The 14505-nt window shown below is 47.7% G+C and overlaps 1 protein-coding gene and 1 long non-coding RNA gene across 2 annotated transcripts in view; one reads left to right on the forward strand and one right to left on the reverse strand.

Annotated features, from left to right (window-relative positions):
* Positions 1–14505, reverse strand: part of LOC308323011 — a 411264-nt gene that overhangs the window by 50111 nt on the left and 346648 nt on the right. The window lies entirely within an intron of this gene.
* frmpd1b (FERM and PDZ domain containing 1b) overlaps positions 1–14505 on the forward strand; it is a gene marked incomplete at its 3' end in the record, with an annotated part of 43745 nt that overhangs the window by 15486 nt on the left and 13754 nt on the right. Inside the window, exons 14-18 of the mRNA XM_080774407.1 lie at positions 1778–1991; positions 3250–3389; positions 4323–4692; positions 12663–12921; positions 13372–13649. Coding sequence (XP_080630533.1) covers positions 1778–1991; positions 3250–3389; positions 4323–4692; positions 12663–12921; positions 13372–13649 — 1261 coding nt within the window. The remainder of the gene's footprint in view (positions 1–1777; positions 1992–3249; positions 3390–4322; positions 4693–12662; positions 12922–13371; positions 13650–14505) is intronic.

The raw sequence follows: 14505 nt of genomic DNA on the forward strand, positions 1-14505 counted from the left end.
CATTGAGACTAGCTGTGACTCTGTCCATGGTGCTGAAGTCATGTTGTAGCATTGAGACTAGCTGTGACTCTGTCCATGGTGCTGAATTAATGTTGTAGCATTGAGACTAGCTGTGACTCTGTCCATGGTGCTGAATTCATGTTGTAGCATTGAGACTAGCTGTGACTCTGTCCATGGTGCTGAAGTCATGTTGTAGCATTGAGACTAGCTGTGACTCTGTCCATGGTGCTGAAGTCATGTTGTAGCATTGAGACTAGCTGTGACTCTGTCCATGGTGCTGAATTAATGTTGTAGCATTGAGACTAGCTGTGACTCTGTCCATGGTGCTGAATTCATGTTGTAGCATTGAGACTAGCTGTGACTCTGTCCATGGTGCTGAAGTCATGTTGTAGCATTGAGACTAGCTGTGACTCTGTCCATGGTGCTGAATTCATGTTGTAGCATTGAGACTAGCTGTGACTCTGTCCATGGTGCTGAATTAATGTTGTAGCATTGAGACTAGCTGTGACTCTGTCCATGGTGCTGAATTAATGTTGTAGCATTGAGACTAGCTGTGACTCTGTCCATGGTGCTGAATTAATGTAGCATTGAGACTATCTGTGACTCTGTCCATGGTGCTGAAGGCATGTTGTAGCATTGAGACTAGCTGTGACTCTGTCCATGGTGCTGAAGTCATGTTGCAGCATTGAGACTAGCTGTGACTCTGTCCATGGTGCTGAATTCATGTTGTAGCATTGAGACTAGCTGTGACTCTGTCCATGGTGCTGAATGAATGTTGTAGCATTGAGACTAGCTGTGACTCTGTCCATGGTGCTGAATGAATGTTGTAGCATTGAGACTAGCTGTGACTCTGTCCGTGGTGCTGAATTAATGTAGCATTGAGACTAGCTGTGACTCTGTCCATGGTGCTGAAGGCATGTTGTAGCATTGAGACTAGCTGTGACTCTGTCCATGGTGCTGAATTAATGTAGCATTGAGACTAGCTGTGACTCTGTCCATGGTGCTGAAGGCATGTTGTAGCATTGAGACTAGCTGTGACTCTGTCCATGGTGCTGAATGAATGTTGTAGCATTGAGACTAGCTGTGACTCTGTCCATGGTGCTGAATGAATGTTGTAGCATTGAGACTAGCTGTGACTCTGTCCATGGTGCTGAATTAATGTTGTAGCATTGTGACTAGCTGTGACTCTGTCCATGGTGCTGAATTAATGTTGTAGCATTGAGACTAGCTGTGACTCTGTCCATGGTGCTGAATTCATGTTGTAGCATTGAGACTAGCTGTGACTCTGTCCATGGTGCTGAATTAATGTTGTAGCATTGAGCCTAGCTGTGACTCTGTCCATGGTTCTGAAGTCATGTTGTAGCATTGAGACTAGCTGTGACTCTGTCCATGGTGCTGAATTAATGTTGTAGCATTGAGCCTAGCTGTGACTCTGTCCATGGTGCTGAAGTCATGTTGTAGCATTGAGACTAGCTGTGACTCTGTCCATGGTGCTGAATTAATGTTCTGAATTAATGTTGTAGCATTGAGACTAGCTGTTACTCTGTCCATGGTGCTGAAGTCATGTTGTAGCATTGAGACTAGCTGTAACTTTGTCCATGGTGCTGAAGTCATGTTGTAGCTCTCTCTCTCTCTCTCTCTCCCCATGTTAACCACTAGTCTCTCTCTCTCCCCATGTTAACCCATGCTCTATCTCCCTCTCTCTCCCCATGTTAACCTATGCTCTCTCTCTCTCTCTCTCTCTCTCCCCATGTTAACCCATGCTCTCTCTCCCCAGCCCTTTGCCCTGCTGATGGACTCCTCAGCAGCCAAGGACCTGGGCTGTCTGCTGGGCGGATACTGCCGCCTGCTGGTGGAGCCCGGCATCACCGTGTTCCGCCTGGCCCGCCCCAAAGTGCGCGTGCACCGCGTGGTCCAATCAGCAGAGGAAGGTGTGTGTGGTGGGAGTGGCCTATCCGTTGTAGAGGGCGTGTTCTATGAGTCCCTCGCAAGTGAGCAAGTTTTAACCTTCAAGACTTCACGTATAGACAGGGGTGGGCAACTGGCGGCCCCCAGGGGCCACATGAGGCCCCCACCTTTACTTAATGTGGGCATGAGGGCCACATGAGGCCCCCACCTTCACTTAATGTGGGCCCGGGGGCCACATGCGGCCCCCACCTTCACTTAATGTGGCCCTCATGTTAATATCAGAATACTGATATAGTATTGATTTCCGCTGTTTACAATTCCAAACCCGCTTTAATTACTTCTATATTAAATGACTAGTATTATTGTCTTTTTGCGACACGTTTTGAGCTTGTAGATCGGCTATTTTTGCTACGCCAGTAATATGCACTGTGGCCCCTCTGGAGTGAGCGTGGAAATATAGTGGCCCTCGCCATGGTCAAAGTTGCCCACCCCTGACGTAAGATATATTTACCATTTTTTTAATTTTTTGTAATAACAAAACGCCTAAAACCGGCCCCTTCGAGGTGGTTTTGATAGTGGTTTTAAAACCGGCCCCTTCGAGGTGGTTTTGATAGTGGTTTTAAAACCGGCCCCTTCGAGGTGGTTTTGATAGTGGTTTTAAAACCGGCCCCTTCGAGGTGGTTTTGATAGTGGTTTTAAAACCGGCCCCTTCGAGGTGGTTTTGATAGTGGTTTTAAAACCGGCCCCTTCGAGGTGGTTTTGATAGTGGTTTTAAAACCGGCCCCTTCGAGGTGGTTTTGATAGTGGTTTTAAAACCGGCCCCTTCGAGGTGGTTTTGATAGTGGTTTTAAAACCGGCCCCTTCGAGGTGGTTTTGATAGTGGTTTTAAAACCGGCCCCTTCGAGGTGGTTTTGATAGTGGTTTTAAAACCGGCCCCTTCGAGGTGGTTTTGATAGTGGTTTTAAAACCGGCCCCTTCGAGGTGGTTTTGATAGTGGTTTTTAGTTCAGTGAGTATGGATACCGATAGACATGATCCACATTTAATCATTTATTATTCCGTTTCACGTTTCATGGTTTTTAAACCATTCACTAACATAGTTGTGTGCGTGCGTGCCTGCGTGTGCCTGCCTGCGTGTGCCTGCGTGTGCCTGCCTGCGTGCGTGTGTCTGCCTGCGTGCGTGCCTGCGTGTGCCTGCGTGTGCCTGCCTGCGTGCGTGTGTCTGCCTGCGTGCGTGTGTGTGTGTGTGTGTGTGTGTGTGTGTGTGTGTGTGTGTGTGTGTGTGTGTGTGTGTGTGTGTGTGTGCGTGTGCGTGTGCGTGTGTGTGCGATGGCGCCCCCAGGCTACGTGTCGCGGTGTTGCAGTGACTCCAACGACTCGTCGGACGAGGATTATCCAATGGAGTCGCAGCAGCAGAGCGGGGGGGTGCTCCGCTCCTTCCCTGACCGCAGCAGTCAGGACTGGGAGGAGAGGAGGAGAGAGGTAAGAACTGGACTGGATTGGATCAGAGGAGGAGAGAGGTAAGGACTGGACTGGATCAGAGGAGGAGAGGAGGAGAGAGGTAAGAACTGGACTGGATCAGAGGAGAGGAGGAGGAGAGAGGTAAGGACTGGACTGGATCAGAGGAGGAGAGAGGTAAGAACTGGACTGGATCAGAGGAGGAGAGAGGTAAGAACTGGACTGGATCAGAGGAGAGGAGGAGGAGAGAGGTAAGAACTGGACTGGACTAGGAGGAGGAGAGAGGTAAGAACTGGACTGGATCAGAGGAGGAGAGGAGGAGAGAGGTAAGAACTGGACTGGAGCAGAGAGGTAAGAACTGGACTGGATCAGAGGAGGAGAGGAGGAGAGAGGTAAGAACTGGACTGGAGCAGAGGAGAGGAGGAGAGAGGTAAGAACTGGACTGGATCAGAGGAGGAGAGGAGGAGAGAGGTAAGGACTGGACTGGATCAGAGGAGGAGAGGAGGAGAGAGGTAAGAACTGGACTGGAGCAGAGGAGAGGAGGAGAGAGGTAAGAACTGGACTGGATCAGAGGAGGAGAGGAGGAGAGAGGTAAGGACTGGACTGGATCAGAGGAGGAGAGGAGGAGGGCGGTAAGAACTGGACTGGACTGGACTGGACTGGACTGGGAGGAGAGAGGTAAGGACTGGACTGGATGAGTCAAAATACCTGTGTGATGCATTTTTAGAGCGCCCCTCACTTCACACCTGTGTGATGTATTTAGTGTATATTATTAGTTATACTTCACACCTGTGTGATGTATTTAGTGTATATTATTACAGTTACACTTCACACCTGTGTGATGTATTTAGTGTATATTATTACAGTTACACTTCACACCTGTGTGATGTATTTAGTGTATATTATTACAGTTATACTTCACACCTGTGTGATGCATCTTCCTGGTGTCTCCACTAGGAGGAGCGCAGAGAGCGCGAGGACAACGAGGGCAAACAGGAAGTGAGGATCGTGGTGACGGTGGAAGGAGGTCAGGAGGTCGAGGAGGAAGCGGACACGGGAGGAGGAGGGACAGGAAGTGATGCGGCGGCGAGCGGCGATGCCACTTCCTGGTACCACAGCGACCCGCGGGTCACCAGCAGCTTCAGCAGCCTATCCAGCGGCTCGCTCTGCAGCGCTGCCCTGGAGGACACTGTGGCCACGCCCACCGCCCCCCCGGGGGGGGAGGGGCCTGTTAACAACGCCGCCACCCTGGACGTCCATCACCCGTACCTGCTGGAGCCACAGCAGCAGCAGCGCCCCCAGAGGCACGGCCAGGCAACTGCAGCAGGTAGGTCTGTCTGTCTGTCTGTCTGTCTGTTTTATCCAAAATGAGTTAATATCACAGACAGACTCTTCACACACAGGGTTCCCCAATACAATTTCCTCAAGTGCCATATTTTCACTAGGGTACCAGGCTGGGGGCCCATTTTGACATGCAGAGGCTACTGACCCCCATTTAATATCTGGGACCCTCCCCCCCCCCCCCCCCCCCATTCTTCCAGGGGCCACAAGGGGGCGCTCCGCGGGCCGCAGATGGCCCGTGGGCCGCTAATTGGGAAACCCAGCATGTCTGAAATAAGTGTCAGAGCTGAAATCGTCCACAGAAGACATGTAAATATGAAATAAATGCTTAAACATGTAGCTATAGGTGTAATGTTAGACTAGAGTCCACAGAAGTGAACCTTTTCGCTGTTTCTCTGCCAGACATTACTCTATAAGCCATATCTCCAAAACTGGTGGGTCAAACTGAACAACATTATGTCAATTTGAAGCTATGATTTCCCTGCTTTCACATGACATGAAAAAGTTTCAGTTATTGCTGTTGCTAGTCCTGGCTGCCAGTTCCTATTGGCTGTTGCTAGTCCTGGCTGCCAGTTCCTATTGGCTGTTGCTAGTCATGGCTGCCAGTTCCTATTGGCTGTTGGTCGTCATGGCTGTCAGTTCCCACCTGATGTCGTGTGTGAGTTCAGACTGCTCCAGACCGTACTGAATGAGCGCTAGCTTACACAACATCCTGAGGCTGGGACTGATGTCTAAGACATACAGGCCACCAAAGGGTGTGAGTGTGAAGTCATCCGTCCCATCGTCTGGAATCCATGTGAGTCCTCCAAAGAGGAAGATACGATCTCCCAGCATGCAACAGCACATCCTAGACGTCGGAGGCGGGCCGTTCCCCGTGAGCTCGACCTTCTTCCAGGAGGTGGTCTCCGGACTGAACTTCCACACATCAACATCAGTGCAGGTCAGGTCTAGTCTGTCGTAACCACCACATATGTACAGCTCTCCGCCGTAAGCAAAGGCTGAATGACCGTAACGTCTTTGTGGAAGGAGCTGTGCAGAAGTTGTGTCCAGCCAGCGGTCGGTCTCTGTGTCAAACACTCTGACGGAGTTGAGTAACTGATCCCTCCCCCAGCCCCCGAATACAAACATCTTTGTCCCGATGATGGTACCAGAGTGACCGTACGTAGCAGGTGGTGGAGATGCTCTGGTGTTAACCAACGTCCAGACCATCGTGCTGGTGTCCAACTTGTAGATGTCATTAGTCTGTCCAGTCAGCTGGGTCGACCCTCCGTGGATAAACATGACCTTCCCCAAAACACAGGCTGAGTGGTTCATCCTCTCCTCTGGAACGGTTCCAGAAACCTGTGGTTTGAACCATCTGTGGGCGTCGACATCAAATGCATAAAGAACGTTGCAGGGACCTTGGTCCGTCCGCCCTCCCCAGAGGTAGACGTTATCTTCAATCAGCACAGCCGTGGGGCCGTAGCGAAAGGATGGAACCTCGAGGTGAGGTTCTCCTCTTCCCGGTGGCAACTTCCTCCAGCGCAAAGACACTGTGTTGAAGACGTGAACTTCAACCTGGTCACTGTCGTTCACGTTACCGTCAGGACTCCCTCCGATCGCGTACACCTCGTGTCCGACGATCACGGCCTCACAATATCCTCCTGGTCCGTTCAGGTTCACAGTCCACGTCCACATTTTACACAAAAGAGACAGGTCGTTCTTCTGTAACAGAATGCAGTCACATGACTCACACCACCACTTGTATATTGGTACAGACCTACAAGTGATGACGTCATCTTGGTGACGTCACACTTATGTCCGAATATGGAGTTCCACCCGGCCTGGTGGAGATATGCTTCATTAGTCTGGTAACCAGAGGCCCGTCAACTTGTGTTGATTGCGAACGCAGTGAGCACTTACTATGAGACCTAGCAGATCATGTCTGTGTGTGTGTGTGTGTCTGTGTGTCTGTCCCGCTATCCAAATATGGAGTGTGTTGCATCAGCAATCACTCAGCTCCATATATGGGCACAAAAGGGGCCAGGTCCACTCAGCTCCATATATGGGCACAAAAGGGGCCAGGTCCACATATACAGTAACAGCGGGACAGACACACAGACAGACAGACAGACATGATCTGCAGGGTCTCAGCTGCGTTCGCTTCCCACGTTTGCGCGTCTTACTTGCGCAAGCAGAGCGCTCAAGGACTAGTTTCGCCCAGGACGATATCCGATGCGTACGCACCGTCCCAGCATATCCGATGCGTATGCACCGTCCCATGTGGTTAATGTGGATTAAGGGACCCAATGCCAGAGTGTAATTGGTTTTCGATGGTGACGTAATGACGATATGTTTTAGTGTCGGGAGGATTAAAGGTATAATGCTCCTACTGTATGTATACATGTATGTAATCTGACACCACTGCCGTATCAGGCACAAGTAGTCATTACGTAATTTGCTGGGACGGTGCATATGCATCAAAAGTGGCGCAAAGTAACCACAGTATACCGCTAATCAATTTACAAATTACATATACATACGGTACAGTCCTATTCGTCCCCGCCTCAATCTCAAAATGACATTGATCAGTACTGATGGGTACCCATGTTAGACACACCCACAGACACACCCCCAGATTCTCAGCCACACCCACAGGTTTATTTTAATATGTGGAGTGGCTATTCAACCACCAGGTGGCGTCGGCCCATGATGAGCAGTCTTAATAGCTTCTAGCAATATGCAGTACATTTTGTACTGTAAACTAAAGTATCAATACTGTAATATTGAAATACATTGAAATACATACTGTTACAAGTAATATTTATTTGAGTAAGCGGTTAGGGTCCATTTGGTTCCATTTCTACACTCTAAAGTTAAATTATCATTGATGTTACAATATAAATATTGGGGGTCCCAGAGATATAAATGCCATTAAATGGGGGTCCATACTCCATAGACTAATGCATGTCAAACTGGGGGTCCTTGAAATTAAACGGGTTGAGAGTCACTGCTATAGCTGTAAAAATCTTCTCTTATGGGGGTCCCTGGCATATCTTTTCAAATGGTGGTCCCTGGCATATCTTTTCAAATGGGGGTCCCTGGCATATCTTTTCAAATGGGGGTCCCTGGCATATCTCTTCAAATGGGGGTCTCTGGCACACCCCCCCCCCCCCCAAATGGGGGTCCCTGGCACATCCCCCCCAAATGGGGTCCCCGGCACATCCCCCCAAATGGGGGTCCCTGGCATATCTCTTCAAATGGGGGGGTCCCTGGCATATCTCTCTTTCATTTTTATCGTGTCATATGAAAGCAGGGAATCATAGCTTCAAATTGACATATAAGTTGTTCAGTTTGACCCACCAGTTTTGGAGATATGGCTTTTAGAAAAAGGTCTTGCAGGAGTAGTAGAAAAATAGACCAAGCAGAGAAAATGGGCTTCAAAGCTTTAGTTTTGTGACTTTAGGGGGCGCTGTTTTCCCTTCATTCCCCCATTAGTCAACCAGCAGTGTTGCCATGTATATAATTATAATTAGTTGGCCTTGTTTCTAAAGAAAAATAGATCCCACTGTATATCAACCTGCGATGGGAGCAGTCCCTATTGATTGAAAGATTATCTATTTATGAAAGAAATAAAATATTTATGTTTTTATTAATTTTTATTCATAGAGGGCAAGTGTAATGTTTTAAGGCATATTTGTCTTGTAACCAGGGATTTGGACTTTATTCCAATAGGAAAATTCACATTTGTTTGCATTTAAAAAATAAAAAAAAACATATTTTGAGACAATGTATTTATTTTACTGAAAAAGAATCGAAATCAAAACCAAAATCGAGGTTTCAGAGAATATAATCGAGGTTATTTTTTTTTGCAACATCGTGCAGCCCTACTCTCAACCCCCCTCCCCCCTATATCCCCGGTCTGAGAGGTGTGAAGATCCCACACTGTATTGGAGAGACTGTGGCTGGCTAGTGGCTACCCACCCCCTGCAGCCCACCTAGGCCTTTTCAGCCTTTTCAGTAGGCTATACAATTGTATAAGTATACAGAACAAATAATGTTTGTTTTTGCCATCTTTGTTGAAGAGTCTGAGTAATTATGTTTTAGTTTATTGTATGCCAGTGTAAATTTTTAGTTGGCTAAGACTAGATAGTTTAAGCAGCCTAGGCAGGCCTAAAGTTCAATGGATTGTTCAAAGACTGAGCCAAGCAAGTGTGTGTGTAGGGGGGGAGGGGGAGTGCAGGCCTAATTTGATTTCAAAGACCAAGTGCTTCTCCCACCCCCTGCCGTTTACCTGTGTAGGAGCAAAGCAAAGTTACCATGTTTACCCAGGGTAACTGGATTAAGCTCAAGAACTTGTTTACAGCCAGGCCCTGCTCATTGAACATTTCATGGTAGGGGTTCAATGCCTTGCTCAAGGTAGGGGTGGGCGATATGGACAAAAGTTTTATCACAATATTTTTTCAAGCTTACCACGATACACAATATTATCACGATATTTTCGTGCGCGTTTTTTTATGGTTATTTTTCAAGTTACTTAACAGTACAAGGTAACAAAAATTTAAGAAATACCATTTAGACTGTATTTAGACATTTAAATACCATGAGAAACACACACACACACACACACACACACACACACACACACACACACACACACACACACACACACACACACACACACACACACACACACACACACACACACACCACACTATTATAATGTAGCTGTCAGCAGAAAACGCTTGTCGTCATTTTTTTATATTTTATGTCTTGCAAATGTATGCTCTACCATACTATAGCATCACACAAAAGCAACAGAAAAAGCAGATCCGCAAGCTCTGCTTATCGTCTCTGTCGGGTGGAAATCCCATATGTCCAAAACTGTTAAGGATTCAAATTAAAAAAGGGCTAAAGTAGCAGATCTACAAGCTCAAATCATGTCACTTCACTCACACATCTCGAGCTTGTGGATCTTCTACTTTTGGTGCTTTTGTGTCACGCTGTATCAGTGATGTAAATAGGTTTTCAATGTAATGGGTCCCGGGATGCACAGGTGGTCATTCAAATGAGTCCCAAAAAAAGGTTGAGTCCCATTTGGCCTTTAGTGTGGTAAACTTTTTGAGGGCACAAGGCACAAGGCACATTTCATCAATAATCATCAAGATAATATTCAGATTAAAGAGATATGCCAGGGACCCCCACCCGAAGAGACACGCCAAGGACCCCCCCTCCATACTCCATAGACCAGTGTTTCCCAACCTGTGTGTCGCAGAGCTTTGGTGCTCCGCTTGATGTGTCCAAGTGCTCCGCGTAATTTGACCGAAATTAAGTTATAGTGTTACTTTCTGTCAAATCAGGCGGCACACTAACTCTCCCCCTTAAGCAATATTATAGCTACTGGGCTGCAGGCTTCTTATTGTTGCGTCATTGTTGTCACACGTCTAACCATTAGACGTGCGATAACTACAACACGGAACAATAGACTCTAACGACCCTCGGCCATTGAAATGTTAATGCTTAGATGCATCCAGAAGACGCTACATTTCGCTCCCTCCAGAAAGACTGGAGCGCGCAGAGCACATATGCACGTAGACAGCAGACACATACAGTCCCGACCCAAACACTGAGGAGGTAAAGTAGGCTAAACGTGACGTTGTTGTGATTAAACATAATGTGCCACGAAAAATAGCTGTCCATAGATGTCCAAACACGATCGCCTCGTTCGGCCAACAAAATATATCTCCCTCCCTTCACAGAAGCGCAGTGATGCCTGATTTATTCTTCGTCGTACACGTGTTATGCTTGCATGCTGAAAATGGCTGATCTACAAGCTCACAACGCGTTGCGGACGCAACGCGTTGTGAGCTTGTCGATCAGCTATTTTCAGCACGTGGAAATAAGCAGGCTGTGAGAACTGAGACCCTTCACAATAAAAGCATGCAGCGTTCACAAGTTGGCCCATAATAAAGACAAGGAAAAGGATTAGGTGGCATTTCACATTGCATAATGAGCTTTTTTTTTTTAAATGAGGCTCTGTCTCTGTCCTTTTCTTTCTCTTTAAAGTTATTTGCTTGAGTGCTGTCATGTGTGTTTTTAAAAGTATATTTACTTTTACGTTTTACTATATATATATTTAATATATATGTATATATATATATATATATATATATATATATATATATATATGTAAAAACCTTCTCTTATGGGGTCCCTGGCATATCCTCTCAAATGGGGGTCCCTGGCACATCTCCCCAAACGGGGGTCCCCGGCACACCTCCCCAAACGGGGGGTCCCCGGCACATCCCCCCCAAACGGGGGTCCATGGCACATCCCACCAAACAGGGGTCCCCGGCACATCCCCCCAAATGGGGGTCCCCGGCACATCTCCCCAAATGGGGGTCCCCGGCACATCTCCCCAAATGGGGGTCCCCGGCACATCTCCCCAAACGGGGGGTCCCCGGCACATCCCCCCAAACGGGGGTCCCCGGCACACCCCCCCAAATGGGGTCCCCGGCACATCCCCCAAAATGGGGGGTCCCTGGCACATCCCTTCAAATTTTCATTAAATTTGCAAGCTGTATACTGCACTGGCCTCTGTCCTACTGCCCTACTGCCACCTACTGTCTGTTTATTATATTACACAGTGGGTGAAAAGAAAACGCCCCTTAAGACTAAACCACACCCATCAGAGGTGTGACTTCCATAGGTACCCAGGTACTTTTAAATACCTAGAGGTAACTATGGGTACTGGGCCGGCGAAAAGGAAAGGAACCCCACTGTATACACAGAGGCATTTAGTATTAATATCACTACAGTCCAAGATTAAGTCTGTTACCAAGTGGGATTGTGGATCGGCTGTTTTGTCAGTAATAAAACCTTTAAAATGACATATTGGACATGAGGCAGACTTGCCGGTGAAGATACGTTTTAATTAAGTTCCAGGCCTGGACAACATAGTGAGTAATAAAGAAAAAAAATAACTCAAAACAACTCAAACAACTTAACTGTGAACAGAGAGGTACTGGTGTCAACCTCTCCCCATGGCAGCACCCTCTCTACTGAGCCATTTCCCCTCTATATAGACTCCTGACTCCACCCCTGGCTAAGCAGTCAGCGAATCACAAGACATTCAACAACACAAGCAATCAGAGCTCTCTTCAGGCCATCAAGGCAGCTTCCCAACTAGAGCATCTGCATAGATAAACACAAGTATATTAATTCACATGTCACAGCAGAATGTGCACCTTCTGTGGGACTGAGAATCATACCATACAGAAACAATACAATGAACATGTATTGTAGAACAGCATATATTAGTCTGACGGAGGCTGCTCTGTCACAAAGTCAATTTAAAGCAATTGACAATTTTAAATAATTATACTGTATACGTGATAACATATTTTATTTCAGTTTATATACCTTTTTTTTCATCGGATATCGATGATTTATTTTTCTTTGAGAAACTAAAAAGGGATCCAGAATAATTCTAAATCGATAAAACTGTATTTCTTTTATAGATAGAAACTTGTACCATACTTCATAATACTACTTTTTTACATGCATAAAGTAGGTAGGTAGCAAATAGCTAAACCTAATAATTCAACATTTCAAACGTTCCTTCACAGAGAAGCTGAGATTTTGACAGTTTGTAGCGGTCGACAGTACTTGCGCACTCTGCTTGCGCACTAGTGTGCAACAAGCAGGTAGGCACTGGACAGAGTGCACTTCTAGTTATTCATAGTATTGGTATGCACTCGACAGAGTGCACTTCTAGTTATTCATAGTATTGGTATGCACTGGACAGAGTGCACTTCTAGTTATTCATAGTATTTGTATGCACTGGACAGAGTGCACTTCTAGTTATTCATAGTATTGGTATGCACTGGACAGAGTGCACTTCTAGTTATTCATAGTATTGGTATGCACTGGACAGAGTGCACTTCTAGTTATTCATAGTATTGTCATTGTTTGCAGGTGTGCCGAGGCCCGACAACCTCAACCACAGAGGGAACGACAACTCCTGCGTGTGTCACGACCACTTCCTGCCCAGCCCCCCCGAGGCCGCCACGGACGACCGCTTCCTGCCCAGCCCCGCCGACGCCACTACGGACGACGACGATGAGGAGGAGGAGGAGGAGGAGGAGGAAGGGGCGGGGCTTCAGACACTGCGACGAATCTCCAAGATCCCCAGCTCCCGAGACCTGAGGATGATTGACAGCACGCCGTTCCAGAGGTTGATTTGATTTGATTTTATAATGTCAATAGAACATCTTATACGAGGCCTCTACCTCTGTCTTGGGGGACCTTTCCCTTTTTGATGGAGAGGTTTACTATATGTGGGTGATTATTGGAGCTATAGAGATGGCCTCTGAGACTGAGAGTCTCTGAGAAATTTGGAGGGAATATTGTCATGGCCTTGTGGGGTTGGAGGTCACTCAGTTTCTTAAGTACCTCCTCAGTTACCATAACTAGTTTAATATCGTCTTTACAAACACCTAGGTTTCTGTAGAAGGTTTTAATGTGCTCTACACCAAAGAGCCCAGAGTAGGAGCCCAGGGTCTGTACTATGTATGTTCCAGCTGCTAAATAAGACGTGTTGATCTGTAAACCAGGTTGTACTATTCAATTTGTTGCAATTTGTTGCAATTTTGTTGCAATTTTGTTGCAATTTGTCGTAAAGCAGGTTGTCGCCGTCGCAGAGCAACAACAGGAAGTCGCAGAGCAACAACAGGAAGAAGAGGAAGGTTCCTCCCAAGGTCCCTCTGAGGTCCAGCTCCATCAGGGCGGACCACGCCCCCTTCTTAACCCCGTCGAACCCCGCCCCCGCGGCTCTGCTGGTCAGAGAGGGCGTGGTCAGAGAGGGCGTGGTCAGAGAGGGCGTGGTCAGGGACTCGGAGGAGTCGGAGGACGAGTTCTTTGACGCCCAGGACACCGTGGCCCCCCCGCTTCCTCACCTCACAGGTTGGTGGCGTTTTTTGGGGCTTTTTCGGCCTTTATTGACAGGTTGAAAGTACATGCGGAGAAGGCTCAGACTCAGAGGCCTCTAGAGGCCCAGACGGTTGAGCTAACCGTCAGCCTGGCTCAGAGGCCTCTAGGGGCCCAGACGGTTGAGCTAACATCAATAGAAGTGAAAGCCCGGGCACGGTGGCACAGTTGGTAGTGCTGTCGCCTCACAGCTAGAAGGTCCTGGGTTCGATTCCCGCTCGGGGCACTGTGGGTGCTGGCGGCGTCTTTCCTCCTCCGCGTCATCAGTGCCCATACCCGAAGGCGGGGTTGGCAAAAGGGCCTTTCTGTGTGGAGTTTGCATGTTCTCCCCCGTGTCCCCTAGGGTAGGTACCCTCACATGTTCTCCCCGTGTCCCCTAGGGTAGGTACCCTCACATGTTCTCCCCGTGTCCCCTAGGGTAGGTACCCTCACATGTTCTCCCCGTGTCCCCTAGGGTAGGTACCCTCACAAAAACATGCAGTAATCCTGGTCTCTAAACTGCCTCCCCCTGGCCAGCCGGGGCGCCTGATGGAGGGGAAAGGAACTGGTTGGAATAACGTGTTCCTTCCACGCGCTACGTCCAACCAGGGAAACTCCCCCCTGTCAGGTGTAAAGGAGCAACTTGGACACTCAGGCATGAAGGGAGCATGAGTTAAGTCCGTTGCTCTCCCCAGGTTGGCGGAGGGTGTGTAGAGCCCAGGATCACATTAGATAATTGACACAGGGGTGGAAAAATGGGTTACAAAAATCGTGGGATAAAAAAAAAAATTAAAAAAAAAAGTGAAAGCCCAACTTGGCTCAGATCTGAACCCATTTTGATCTGACGTTTAGG

Source organism: Protomyctophum bolini (assembly GCF_963924005.1).
Source record: "Protomyctophum bolini genome assembly, chromosome: 10".
Taxonomy (NCBI): Eukaryota; Metazoa; Chordata; class Actinopteri; order Myctophiformes; family Myctophidae; genus Protomyctophum; species Protomyctophum bolini.